Source organism: Sebastes fasciatus, chromosome 22, assembly GCF_043250625.1.
Source record: "Sebastes fasciatus isolate fSebFas1 chromosome 22, fSebFas1.pri, whole genome shotgun sequence".
Taxonomy (NCBI): domain Eukaryota; kingdom Metazoa; phylum Chordata; class Actinopteri; order Perciformes; family Sebastidae; genus Sebastes; species Sebastes fasciatus.
The window spans coordinates 25,068,677-25,083,558 of record NC_133816.1 but is presented as its reverse complement, the minus strand read 5'-3'; the positions used below and the strand labels follow the sequence as shown (position 1 = coordinate 25,083,558).

Here is a 14,882-nt window from a genome sequence, read left to right as displayed (position 1 = left end):
GACTCCGTCCACTTCTTATATACAGTATTTACCATTTATAAATGATGGTTATTCTGAAGTTCTTCTGTGTACAGAGATAATGTTGGTGGTTTGTCTTCATGTCTTAATATACCAACCAACACTGTGACAAAGCCGTATGAACAAGTTGGTTCTATTAGTGCGTCTGAGACTCGTCTGAAAGTCTTCATTAGTTCTCAAGCTGAGATGAAAATAGCAGTCTTTCTGTGGTTCAACGCTCCGCTCAGTTATTATTAACCTTCATTATGAAGCTTCTTCTTTATCCGGTTTAACCGTCAGTCAGCATCGAGACAGGATGGAGTTCACAGGCTTCCTCCTCGCACTCTGTGAGTAACGTCACCTTTACTTTAACTTTAACTTTAACACACTTCTCATATCAAAACAGGCTTTTTCTTAATGCACAAGTTCTAGTGGAGAACGTCGTCTATTAGCGTCTATTCGTAGAACAATTTAATTTCTATTATTCAAACTGCAGGTTGTGTTACAGAAAGCAGCTGTTTGTTTTTTTATCACTGCGAAACAGAATTCCTTCATTTTTTTAAGATAATGGGATTTTAAGAGGACGATTAATGTGTTGAATAATGGATTTTGATATAAGGTACTTTTAATGGATCATTAGGCCCCTTAAAATCGATCCATCTATCGATCCGTCTATCCATCTATCTATGGATTTCATGCTATTTGGTAAACTTTAAGGATTGTTTTAACCCTTAAACCTTGCATATGTTATCATTCATTTACCTCACATTTGGTTTAAACCCCTGCATTTGCACCTTAACTTCAAATTTAAAGTCTTTTCGAGGTACAAAGTAAATCATTTTTACATAGTTCTGATAATTAATGGATTTGTCAAATATTTTCCAATTAACACCCAATTAAGTAGTTTTGTTGCCTAAACCTAACTAAGTAGTTTTGTTGCCTAAACCTAATTAAGTAGTTTTGTTGCCTAAACCTAACTAAAGTGTTTTGTTGCCTAAACCTAACTAAGTAGTTTTGTTGCCTAAACATAACTAAGTAGTTTTGTTGCCTAAACCTAACAAAGTAGTTTTGTTGCTTAAACATAACTAAGTAGTTTTGTTGCCTAAACATAACTAAGTAGTTTTGTTGCCAAAACCAAACTAAGTAGTTTTGTTACCTAAACCTAACTAAGTAGTTTTGTTGCCTAAACCTAACTAAGTAGTTTTGTTGCCTAATCCTAACTAAGTAGTTTTGTTGCCTAAACCTAACTAAGTAGTTTTGTTGCCTAAACCTAACTAAGTAGTTTTGTTGCCTAAACCTAACTAAGTAGTTTTGTTGCCTAAACCTAACTAAGTAGTTTTGTTGCCTAATCCTAACTAAGTAGTTTTGTTGCCTAAACCTAACTAAGTAGTTTTGTTGCCTAATCCTAACTAAGTAGTTTTGTTGCCTAATCCTAACTAAGTAGTTTTGTTGCCTAATCCTAACTAAGTAGTTTTGTTGCGTACTGGTTTTCATACACAGGAGGAGCCACGGAGAGAGGAGAGGCAGGTCGACCGTCTGATGGTTTTACTGGAAACGTGACGGGAGGTGAGCTCCGGAAACACACGTCTAATAAGCTGTTGAATGTTATACAGCCCGCAGGTCATGAGGCCAGATGCTCCACATGCCGCCTCATGTTTGACGTTCATATCAGATACAGTATTTATGGATCTGGTTGTTTCACCACCAGCAGGTCCTGGTGCTCCTGCAGCAGCACGCCTCCTGTCTGTCTCCAGACTGGTGTGTCACCTGGTGGTGGGAGCTCCTTACCTGATGTCCACCGTCGTCCTGGGACTCGTATACAGAGACATACACTCTAACAGGTAACAGGGTGGTAAACTGGGATGCCAAGTTAAAAAAATTTAAAATTAAAAAATATTTAAAAAAAAAAATATATATATATATATATATATACATTTATTTTATATTTTTTTATAAAATTTTATAAAAAATAAATATATAAAAATAAATATAGATAAAAATAAATATATATATAATTAAATATATATTTATTTTTCATTTTTTTATTAAATCAAAAAATATAAAAAAATAAAAATAAGTATTTATACGTACAGTATATATATATTTTTATTTTTATTTTTTATTTTTTTCACATCCACAGGAAAGACACCAGACGTCACCATGGAGACGCCACAGCGTAGTGAAAGCGGCAGGGATTGGATAAGCAGTATGTTGATGTCACCGCTGTGTGTTACAGTATAATTATTAAAATGAAGGGATTTAACTATGATGTCATCCAATTGTTCAATATTTTAATTTGTTGTATGGTTTAGTCCAGGGGTCAGCAACCTGCGCCTCTTCAGCTCCTCTCCAGTGGCTCCCTGTGGATCTATAAAAGACATTAGTCAATGACATTAGACAATGAATAACTGTTTTTTCGTTTACATTTTCATTTTTATTTATCATTGTTGTAGGTCTATGGTACGACGGTACGACGGTACGACGGTACGACGGTACGACGGAGTATTAGGGCCACATTGAAGTCATGATATTATAAAGTTGTAATTTTAAAAATGTAATAGATATCTCCATGAAACATCCCTCATTCATTAGTTACTGTTCTGTGTCGGTGCCTTAATGCAGTTAGTTTCACTTTAATCTGTGGATGACAGTTAATGTATGCCTCAGTAGTCTGGCTTATGACAAATAGGTCATAATATAATAAATATATATATATATATATATATATATATATATATATACATTATATACACCATGTAGCTGTAGTTTCCCTCCTGACCTCCAGGTGGAGACTTTCTGTCACTTTAAACTGAAAAACCAGACCGGAAGTACTTGTAACCGGAAGTGTGGTTGTCGGGCTGATGGCGGGAGAGTTGTTGTTGTTAGCTGAAGATCTTTGATCCGTTTGGAGCTCGAGCTGCAGGTGAACCAGCAAACAACTCAGGTAAACACTTTAACAAGCTTCCTCTGAGCCGGAAGTCCAAGAGGAGAAGAAGAGAAGAAGAATATGAACCGAGTTAAACCCGAAAACAGAGAGTTAGCTCCATGCTAACAAGCTAACAGCTAGTTAGCTCCATGCTAACAAGCTAACAGCTAGTTAGCTCCATGCTAACAAGCTAACAGCTAGTTAGCTCCATGCTAACAAGCTAACAGCTAGTTAGCTCCATGCTAACAAGCTAACAGAGAGTTCGCTCCATGCTAACAAGCTAACAGAGAGTTCGCTCCATGCTAACAAGCTAACAGAGAGTTCGCTCCATGCTAACAAGCTAACAGAGAGTTAGCTCCATGCTAACAAGCTAACAGCTAGTTAGCTACATGCTAACTAGCTAACAGCTAGTTAGCTCCATGCTAACAAGCTAACAGCTAGTTAGCCTGTTAGCTTCTGCTGCTGTGTGGCTCACTGCTAGCGTTAGCATTAGCTCTCTCTAATGTGTGCTCCTGTTCTCTGATTGAACAGACCAGGACCAGGACCAGCACCAGGACCAGCACCAGCACCAGGACCAGCACCAGCACCAGGACCAGCACCAGGACCAGGACCAGCACCAGCACCAGGACCAGGACCAGCACCAGGAGTCCGGTTCAGAAAGCAGCTTTAACAAACTGTGAGATGGAAAAGGTTTCGGCTCCAGAACAGCTGATCAGAGTTTGTTCCATCAAATGTGAGGATGAAAACAGCCTTCATCATCAATGGAGCTCCGATACTACGATTCACCATGGCAACAGGTAACCAAGAGACACAGCCTCCATCTGGATCCACTTAGAGATGGTAATGCACGGATACGCTGACTGTGTGATAGACTAGTCTACATTACATTAAATAGATTTATTCAGCTTTAATGTGACAGTATTAGACTGTAGTCTACATTACATTAAATAGAGTTATTCAGCTTTAATGTGACTATATTAGACTGTAGTCTACATTACATAGAGTTATTCAGCTTTAGTGTGACTGTATTAGACTGTAGTCTACATTACATTACATAGATTTATTCAGCTTTAAAGTGACTGTATTAGACTGTAGTCTACATTACATTAAATAGAGTTATTCAGCTTTAAAGTGACTGTATTAGACTGTAGTCTACATTACATTAAATAGAGTTATTCAGCTTTAAAGTGACTGTATTAGACTGTAGTCTACATTACATTAAATAGAGTTATTCAGCTTTAAAGTGACTGTATTAGACTGAAGTCTACATTACATTAAATAGAGTTATTCAGCTTTAATGTGACTGTATTAGACTGTAGTCTACATTACATTAAATAGAGTTATTCAGCTTTAGTGTGACTGTATTAGACTGTAGTCTACATTACATTAAATAGAGTTATTCAGCTTTAATGTGACTATATTAGACTGTAGTCTACATTACATAGAGTTATTCAGCTTTAGTGTGACTGTATTAGACTGTAGTCTACATTACATTACATAGATTTATTCAGCTTTAAAGTGACTGTATTAGACTGTAGTCTACATTACATTAAATAGAGTTATTCAGCTTTAAAGTGACTGTATTAGACTGTAGTCTACATTACATTAAATAGAGTTATTCAGCTTTAAAGTGACTGTATTAGACTGAAGTCTACATTACATTAAATAGAGTTATTCAGCTTTAATGTGACTGTATTAGACTGTAGTCTACATTACATTAAATAGAGTTATTCAGCTTTAGTGTGACTGTATTAGACTGTAGTCTACATTACATTAAATAGAGTTATTCAGCTTTAATGTGACTATATTAGACTAGTCTACATTACATAGAGTTATTCAGCTTTAGTGTGACTGTATTAGACTGTAGTCTACATTACATTACATAGATTTATTCAGCTTTAAAGTGACTGTATTAGACTGTAGTCTACATTACATTAAATAGAGTTATTCAGCTTTAAAGTGACTGTATTAGACTGTAGTCTACATTACATTAAATAGAGTTATTCAGCTTTAAAGTGACTGTATTAGACTGTAGTCTACATTACATTAAATAGAGTTATTCAGCTTTAAAGTGACTATTAGACTGAAGTCTACATTACATTAAATAGAGTTATTCAGCTTTAATGTGACTGTATTAGACTGAAGTCTACATTACATTAAATAGAGTTATTCAGCTTTAATGTGACTGTATTAGACTGAAGTCTACATTACATTAAATAGTTATTCAGCTTTAATGTGACTGTATTAGACTGTAGTCTACATTACATTAAATAGAGTTATTCAGCTTTAGTGTGACTGTATTAGACTGTAGTCTACATTACATTACATAGAGTTATTCAGCTTTAGTGTGACTGTATTAGACTGTAGTCTACATTACATTAAATAGAGTTATTCAGCTTTAATGTGACTGTATTAGACTGAAGTCTACATTACATTAAATAGAGTTATTCAGCTTTAATGTGACTGTATTAGACTGAAGTCTACATTACATTAAATAGAGTTATTCAGCTTTAATGTGACTATATTAGACTGTAGTCTACAGTACATTAAATAGAGTTATTCAGCTTTAATGTGACTGTATTAGACTGTAGTCTACATTACATTAAATAGAGTTATTCAGCTTTAGTGTGACTGTATTAGACTGTAGTCTACATTACATTACATAGAGTTATTCAGCTTTAGTGTGACTGTATTAGACTGTAGTCTACATTACATTACATAGATTTATTCAGCTTTAAAGTGACTGTATTAGACTGTAGTCTACATTACATTACATAGAGTTATTCAGCTTTAGTGTGACTGTATTAGACTAGTCTACATTACATTACATAGATTTATTCAGCTTTAATGTGACTGTATTAGACTGTAGTCTACATTACATTAAATAGAGTTATTCAGCTTTAAAGTGACTGTATTAGACTGTAGTCTAATTTACATTAAATAGAGTTATTCAGCTTTAATGTGACTGTATTAGACTGAAGTCTACATTACATTAAATAGATTTATTCAGCTTTAATGTGACTGTATTAGACTGAAGTCTACATTACATTAAATAGATTTATTCAGCTTTAATGTGACTGTATTAGACTGTAGTCTACATTACATTAAATAGATTTATTCAGCTTTAATGTGACTGTATTAGACTGTAGTCTACATTACATTAAATAGAGTTATTCAGCTTTAATGTGACTGTATTAGACTGTAGTCTACATTACATTAAATAGATTTATTCAGCTTTAATGTGACTGTATTAGACTGTAGTCTACATTACATTAAATAGATTTATTCAGCTTTAGTGTGACTGTATTAGACTGTAGTCTACATTACATTAAATAGAGTTATTCAGCTTTAATGTGACTGTATTAGACTGTAGTCTACATTACATTAAATAGATTTATTCAGCTTTAATGTGACTGTATTAGACTGTAGTCTACATTACATTAAGCTGCTCTAACAGACTGACAGCTGTCTGTGTTCACAGTCACAGTGTTATAAAGAAGAAGGACATGCAGAGGTTTGGTTCTGAGCTGAGAGACACTTGATGCTGTGTGATATCTGAATGTTCAAAGAAATGACTGACGGCACATAAAAGAGTCACTTTAGACAGTCCAGAGTAACAAACTGATATCTGACACACAGTAAACCTTCCATACGGACTGAACCAATGAGGAAATAAAACACTCATCACACTTTCTGAAACAGAGACCAGGACCAGGACCTGGACCAGGACCAGGAGCACTACAAGAGCGAGCCGGAGGAGGAGCAGCAGAACCCGGACCAGCGGAGCAACAAGGTCCCCAGAAGACCAGCAGCAGGCTCGTCCTCTGATCCCACCGATGTTCAGGTCAGTGTTCATGACTTCATGACTTCATGGCTTCATAACGACACCAAGAAGAGGAGAAAACAGCTCCAACTGTTCATCAATATCTACTGAGGTGGCAGCTGGGGGGGGGGAATGGATATATCTGCTTCATCTGAGTCTATGCAGAGGTAGAAGGAAGTTACCGCTTTTATTGTGGTAGTCTGAGTAACGTGACGTCGTATCCGTTCTGTATCCGTCAACCAAAACAAACCTCAGAGAGTGTAAAACGTTGGAGGGTCGTCGTGGATACGACCTGCACCCTCCCATGTTAAATCCAGCGTGGTAAACACTACACATCCAGTAAAGGATGGAAACACTTTGGGTTTCACACATTGACAGGAAAAGCAGAGCTAGACAGAGCAGAGCTAAATCCATCCATCCATCTTCAGCCTCTTATCCGGGATCGGGTCGCGGGGGCAACAGCTCCAGCAGGGGACCCCAAACTTCCCTTTCCCGGGCCACATTAACCAGCTCTGACTGGGGGATCCCGAGGCGTTCCCAGGCCAGAGTAGAGATATAATCTCTCCACCTAGTCCTGGGTCTTCCCCGTGCTGCTCCGATTCTCCGACCAATCTCACGTTCCATCGTCCCCTCACTCGCGAACAAGACCCCGAGATACTTGAACTCCTTCACTTGGGGTAAGGACTCATTCCCTACCCGGAGTAGCGCATCTGATTGGCTACGGATGATTTCCTGTTGAAAAAAATGCATTTGTGGGTCGTGCACGTCAGGAATCTCATAAAACCCACACAGATGAACACAGTGAAGTTCACACATGACAGCAGTTTGTTTATAAATGTAACAACATTCAAATGTGTTTTTGATCAAATACTTTTAAGTACATATATTTGTGGATTTCTATTACATTTATTTTTTTTTATGTGGATTGTTTTTTTTACATTTATATATAACGATAACTGTGTTTGTGTGCATTGAAACATATTTTTGTGGAGAGAGTCATTTATATATAAATCACCAGATACATATGTGACTCCTTTGTGTGCATTCATTAATATTGAGACTGATCGGAACCCATAAAAAGCAGCTAACAGAGAGAGAATAGCAGAAATCAGAATCAGGTTTACACATACAAGGAATTAGCCTTATTGTTTTTGGTGCATAACAATAAACAGAGAAATAAAAAAACACAGAAGCATGCACTGTGCTGGTAAAGCCAAGACACAACTATAGAATAGAAGAAATACAATAAGGACATCAAAATACTTCTATCTGTAATAACTATACATGAGTTTTAAAATGAAAGAGTTCAACAGTTTTGTGTATGAATCACAGTATGAATGCATACTTTTTTACTCGGCTATACAGGAAATGAGGTCTCTACCTCAATGTGTTTCTTGTTTGAATGAATGACTGACTTAGTGCGCGGTATGGGTTAATCTTCAACTATACTGGGTTTTACATTTCCCATAATGCAACTCCATAATGGGGATGTCGCCTGATAATTAATAAATTAACTGCATGATTGTCCATAGTTAATCTCAATTAATCACAAATTAATCTCACATTTTTATTACTTCAAAATGCACCTTGAAGGGAGATTTGTCAAGTTTTTTAATAATTATGATAAATAATCGTGCAGCCCTAATGTATATTGATTATATGTTTATTGATTGTATGTTTATTGATTATATGTTTATTGATTATATGTTTACTGATTATATGTTTATTAATTGCCCTTTTTTCACAAGACAAAGTGTCAACAATATTCTTTCTGTATTGTTATTTTACAGGTGTTGAAGGAGTGCTCCATCCCGCTGACACGTGTCAGGATCAGCAGTGCGATGTTGGCTGCGATGGACGCCGTTGGACGCTCAGCAGCTGTTCCAAAAGGCCAGAAGGTCATCTGCAGGTTCATTTTCTCTGTTAGTTGAGGCCTTATATATATTAAAAAGTCCTCTTCTTTCTGAAATACTCGAAATTAATATTAATTAGTATGCTGTACGTTAGTGTGCCGTACGTTAGTGTGCCGTACGTTAGTGTGCCGTATGTTAGTGTGCCGTACGTTAGCATGCGGGACAATCCATAATTGTGAGAATTGATAAATGTCAAGTGTAAATGTCTGTGGTGACCAATCAAATGTCTACAGAGGGACCACGGTTGGTTGTCACAGGTGGTAGTGCATTAGTCAGACTGGAACATTGTGGGTTATGTTCCACTGACATGTTTTAATGTTCTTTATGGTTCTAGATAGGTCGCTCCACCATGGCATCTCACTGACTCTCGCTCTCTCTGTCTGTATGTCTGTTGCTATAGAAACGGAGAGGAAGAAAGGGACTGATTCATCAGAGAGTTCACACTGGAGAGAAACCCTACAGCTGTGATGAATGTGGAGCAGCTTTCACTACATCAGGTAACCTGAAATCCCACCAACGCATTCAAACTGGAGAGAAACCCTACAGCTGTGATGAATGTGGAGCAGCTTTCACTAAATCAGGTCACCTGAAAATACATCAACGCATTCACACTGGAGAGAAACCCTACAGCTGTGATGACTGTGGAGCAGCTTTCACAACATCAGGTACCCTGAAAATACATCAACGCATTCACACGGGAGAGAAACCCTACAGCTGTGATGAATGTGGAGCAGTTTTCACAACATCAGGTCAACTGAAAATACATCAATGCATTCACACTGGAGAGAAACCCTACAGCTGTGATGAATGTGGAGCAGCTTTCACAACATCAGGTGACCTGAAAATACATCAACGCATTCACACTGGAGAGAAACCCTACAGCTGTGATGAATGTGGAGCAGCTTTCACTACATCGGGTCACCTGAAAAGACATCAACGCATTCACACTGGAGAAAAACCCTACAGCTGTGATGAATGTGGAGCAGTGTTCACTGAGTCAGATTACCTGAAATCACATCAACGCATTCATACTGGAGAGAAACCCTACAGCTGTGATGAATGTGGAGCAGCTTTCACTACATCAGGTAACCTGAAATCCCACCAACGCATTCATACTGGAGAGAAACCCTACAGCTGTGATGAATGTGGAGCAGCTTTCACTAAATCAGGTCACCTGAAAATACATCAACGCAGTCACACTGGAGAGAAACCCTACAGCTGTGATGACTGTGGAGCAGCTTTCACAACATCAGGTACCCTGAAAATACATCAACGCATTCACACGGGAGAGAAACCCTACAGCTGTGATGAATGTGGAGCAGTTTTCACAACATCAGGTCAACTGAAAATACATCAATGCATTCACACTGGAGAGAAACCCTACAGCTGTGATGAATGTGGAGCAGCTTTCACTACATCGGGTCACCTGAAAAGACATCAACGCATTCACACTGGAGAAAAACCCTACAGCTGTGATGAATGTGGAGCAGTGTTCACTGAGTCAGGTAACCTGAAATCACATCAACGCATTCATACTGGAGAGAAACCCTACAGCTGTGATGAATGTGGAGCAGCTTTCACTACATCAGGTAACCTGAAATCCCACCAACGCATTCATACTGGAGAGAAACCCTACAGCTGTGATGAATGTGGAGCAGCTTTCACTAAATCAGGTTACCTGAAAATACATCAACGCATTCACACTGGAAAGAAACCCTACAGCTGTGATGAATGTGGAGCAGCTTTCACTCAATCAGGTCACCTGAAAACACATCAATGTATTCACACTGGAGAGAAACCCTACAGCTGTGATGAATGTGGAGCAGTTTTCACCAGATCAGGTACCCTGAAAATACATCAACGCATTCACACTGGAGAGAAACCGTACTGGTGTGACCAATGTGGTAAAACTTTTTCTCAGGATAGTTCCCTTAAAGTCCACCAGCGCATTCACTCTGCATCGTTGTGAACATGTTTCAGAGCCTAGCTAGCTGTCTCCTCCGGCCTCCTCCCCATGCCCTGATAGCTGTGTTGTTATATTCAGAGCTTCTCTCCACATTGAAGTCTGACCAACAGTAACTTCATGTTCTAAACAGCATGTGTGTTGTCGTGGCTACGACTACATACTTTCTTCCTTTTATATATTTAATTCTTTACCATCCATTAATCTGCTGAGTATTTTCTGGATGAATTGTTTGGTAAAGACCAGAAACTGTTGACTGTAGTCGACCCCCTGGGCCTGTGACCCGTAGACCCGTTCGATAATCCATCCACGAGTCGACAGCTGGAGAAAAATCAAGGAGGACATTCACATCCAACACCAGAGACCATCTATGAACAGAGACAGGGGTTACCATCTCCCCCACCGAATACAACCACTGTTATCATGTGATGAGAAGATCCCTTTTCTCCCACAGGCCGCTAAAGACTCTGATCTTTACTAAAATGTAGTTTGGATTTGTCCAAAGACAATTAATGTAGTGTATTATTATATGTGTGTGTTTGCTTTAGTTAGACTTTTATTCCACTGCCTTTAAGCCAGGAAGTGTTCCATTAAAACAATTCCACCATCTTTGATAACACCAACGTCATGTTTAGTGCCATTCTGCATGTTTCCTTATCAAAAATACAAAATTAGAAATCATCTAACGATTGAATTGTAACAATCTTTATTAAAAGAATGAGCTTTCAGGAGCTGAAGACTGACTCTGCGTCCTCCATGATTGTGCCAGGATGCATCTTCTGCGCGGGCAGACCGACACTTTAAAATGACCTCTTATCTGAGAAACCACGCGGCTGTGTTCCTGCTCTTTGCCTTTCTGTTCTTCTTCTTCTGCTCTCTTTTGGTGGAAACTTGCTCTTTACTAGTCTGAAGATGTGATTTGGAACAACAAGAGGTGAAACCTCAGAATCTAGCACTAAAAACCAAGATGGAGGCCGCCCAAAACCAAAATGGCGACGGCCAAAAACCAAAATGGCGACGGCCAAAAAACCAAGATGGAGATGACCAAAAACCAAGATGGCGACTGTTGAAAACCAAGATGGAGACGGCCAAAAACCAAGATGGCGACGACTAAAAACCAAGATGGAGACTGTTGAAAACCAAGATGGCGACGGCCAAAAACCAAGATGGCGACTGTTGAAAACCAAGATGGAGACGACTAAAAACCAAGATGGCGACGACTAAAAACCAAGATGGCGACGGCCAAAAACCAAGATGGAGACGACTAAAAACCAAGATGGCGACGGCCAAAAACCAAGATGGCGACTGTTGAAAACCAAGATGGCGACGGCCAAAAACCAAGATGGAGACGACTAAAAACCAAGATGGCGACGGCCAAAAACCAAGATGGCGACTGTTGAAAACCAAGATGGCGACGGCCAAAAACCAAGATGGAGACGACTAAAAACCAAGATGGCGACGTACTATTCATGTGTTTAATAAGTAAAAGCCGTGGATTCAATAAAACGATGAATTAAAGGAGCTTATAGTAAAAATCTTGACCAAATGTAAAAAAGAAAAATAGACAAATTAACCGACGTTTATACTTCAGTATATATATGACAAATAGGTCATAATATAATAAATATATACGTCTATAAATAGGTTATAGTATAATAAATATATATATATATATAAATTGATCACAATATAATGTATATAATTGGTCATAATATAATAATATATATATATATATATATATATATATATACATTATATAAACCATGTAGCTGTAGTTTCCCTCCTGACCTCCAGGTGGAGACTTTCTGTCACTTTAAACTGAAAAACCAGACCGGAAGTACTTGTAACCGGAAGTGTGGTTGTCGGGCTGATGGCGGGAGAGTTGTTGTTGTTAGCTGAAGATCTTTGATCCGTCTGGAGCTCGAGCTGCAGGTGAACCTTCACACACCCAGGTAAACCCTTTAACAAGCTTCCTCTGAGCCGGAAGTCCAAGAGGAGACGAAGAGAAGAAGAATATGAACCGAGTTAAACCCGAAAACAGAGAGTTAGCTCCATGCTAACAAGCTAACAGCTAGTTAGCTCCATGCTAACAAGCTAACAGCTAGTTAGCTCCATGCTAACAAGCTAACAGCTAGTTAGCTCCATGCTAACAAGCTAACAGCTAGTTAGCCTGTTAGCTTCTGCTGCTGTGTGGCTCACTGCTAGCGTTAGCATTAGCTCTCTCTAATGTGTGCTCCTGTTCTCTGATTGAACACACCAGGACCAGCACCAGGAGCCCGGTTCAGAAAGCAGCTTTAACAAACTCTGAGATGGAAAAGGTTTCGGCTCCAGAACAGCTGATCAGAGTTTGTTCCATCAAATGTGAGGATGAAAACAGCCTTCATCATCAATGGAGCTCCGATACTACGATTCACCATGGCAACAGGTAACCAAGAGACACAGCCTCCATCTGGATCCACTTAGAGATGGTAATGCACGGATACGCTGACTGTGTGATAGACTGTAGTCTACAGTACATTAAATAGAGTTATTCAGCTTTAGTGTGACTGTATAAGACTGTAGTCTACATTACATTAAATAGAGTTATTCAGCTTTAGTGTGACTGTATTAGACTGTAGTCTACATTACATTAAATAGAGTTATTCAGCTTTAATGTGACTATTAGACTGTAGTCTACAGTACATTAAATAGAGTTATTCAGCTTTAGTGTGACTGTATTAGACTGTAGTCTACATTACATTAGAGTTATTCAGCTTTAATGTGACTGTATTAGACTGTAGTCTACAGTACATTAAATAGAGTTATTCAGCTTTAGTGTGACTGTATTAGACTGTAGTCTACATTACATTAAATAGAGTTATTCAGCTTTAATGTGACTGTATTAGACTGTAGTCTACATTACATTAAATAGAGTTATTCAGCTTTAATGTGACTGTATTAGACTGTAGTCTACATTACATTAAATAGAGTTATTCAGCTTTAATGTGACTGTATTAGACTGTAGTCTACATTACATTAAATAGAGTTATTCAGCTTTAATGTGACTGTATTAGACTGTAGTCTACATTACATTAAATAGAGTTATTCAGCTTTAATGTGACTGTATTAGACTGTAGTCTACATTACATTACATAGAGTTATTCAGCTTTAATGTGACTGTATTAGACTGTAGTCTACATTACATTACATAGAGTTATTCAGCTTTAATGTGACTGTATTAGACTGTAGTCTACATTACATTAAATAGATTTATTCAGCTTTAATGTGACTGTATTAGACTGTAGTCTACAGTACATTAAGCTGCTCTAACAGACTGACAGCTGTCTGTGTTCACAGTCACAGTGTTATAAAGAAGAAGGACATGCAGAGGTTTGGTTCTGAGCTGAGAGACACTTGATGCTGTGTGATATCTGAATGTTCAAAGAAATGACTGACGGCACATAAAAGAGTCACTTTAGACAGTCCAGAGTAACAAACTGATATCTGACACACAGTAAACCTTCCATACGGACTGAACCAATGAGGAAATAAAACACTCATCACACTTTCTGAAACAGAGACCAGGACCAGGACCTGGACCAGGACCAGGAGCACTACAAGAGCGAGCCGGAGGAGGAGCAGCAGAACCCGGACCAGCGGAGCAACAAGGTCCCCAGAAGACCAGCAGCAGGCTCGTCCTCCGATCCCACCGATGTTCAGGTCAGTGTTCATGACTTCATGACTTCATGGCTTCATAACGACACCAAGAAGAGGAGAAAACAGCTCCAACTGTTCATCAATATCTACTGAGGTGGCAGCTGTGGGGGGGGAATGGATCTATCTGCTTCATCTGAGTCTATGCAGAGGTAGAAGGAAGTTACCGCTTTTATTGTGGTAGTCTGAGTAACGTGACGTCATATCCGTTCCGTATCCGTCAACCAAAACAAACCTCAGAGAGTCTAAAATGTTGGAGGGTCGTCGTGGATACGACCTGCACCCTCCCATGTTAAATCCAGCGTAGTAAACACTACACATCCAGTAAAGGATGGAAACACTTTGGGTTTCACACATTGACAGGAAAAGCAGAGCTAGACAGAGCAGAGCTAAAGCTGCATGCTAACTCTGTCACGGACAGGAAACGTTATCGTATCTGAAAAATTTCCGAAAATAATCGAAAAATGTCAAAAAAAAAAGATGTCCGAAAAAATGTCCAAAACATTCTGAAAAAATGTCAAAAAAATGTTGAAAGAATTCAGAACAAAAGTCAAAAATTGTCCAAAA

At 38.4% G+C, this 14,882-nt stretch overlaps 1 protein-coding gene across 1 annotated transcript in view; it reads left to right on the top strand.

Annotated features, from left to right (window-relative positions):
* Positions 1-14,882, top strand: part of LOC141761349 (uncharacterized) — a 96,402-nt gene that overhangs the window by 50,627 nt on the left and 30,893 nt on the right. Inside the window, exons 5-7 of the mRNA XM_074624686.1 lie at positions 9,157-10,624; positions 12,883-13,047; positions 14,180-14,321. Coding sequence (XP_074480787.1) covers positions 9,157-10,624; positions 12,883-13,047; positions 14,180-14,321 — 1,775 coding nt within the window. The remainder of the gene's footprint in view (positions 1-9,156; positions 10,625-12,882; positions 13,048-14,179; positions 14,322-14,882) is intronic.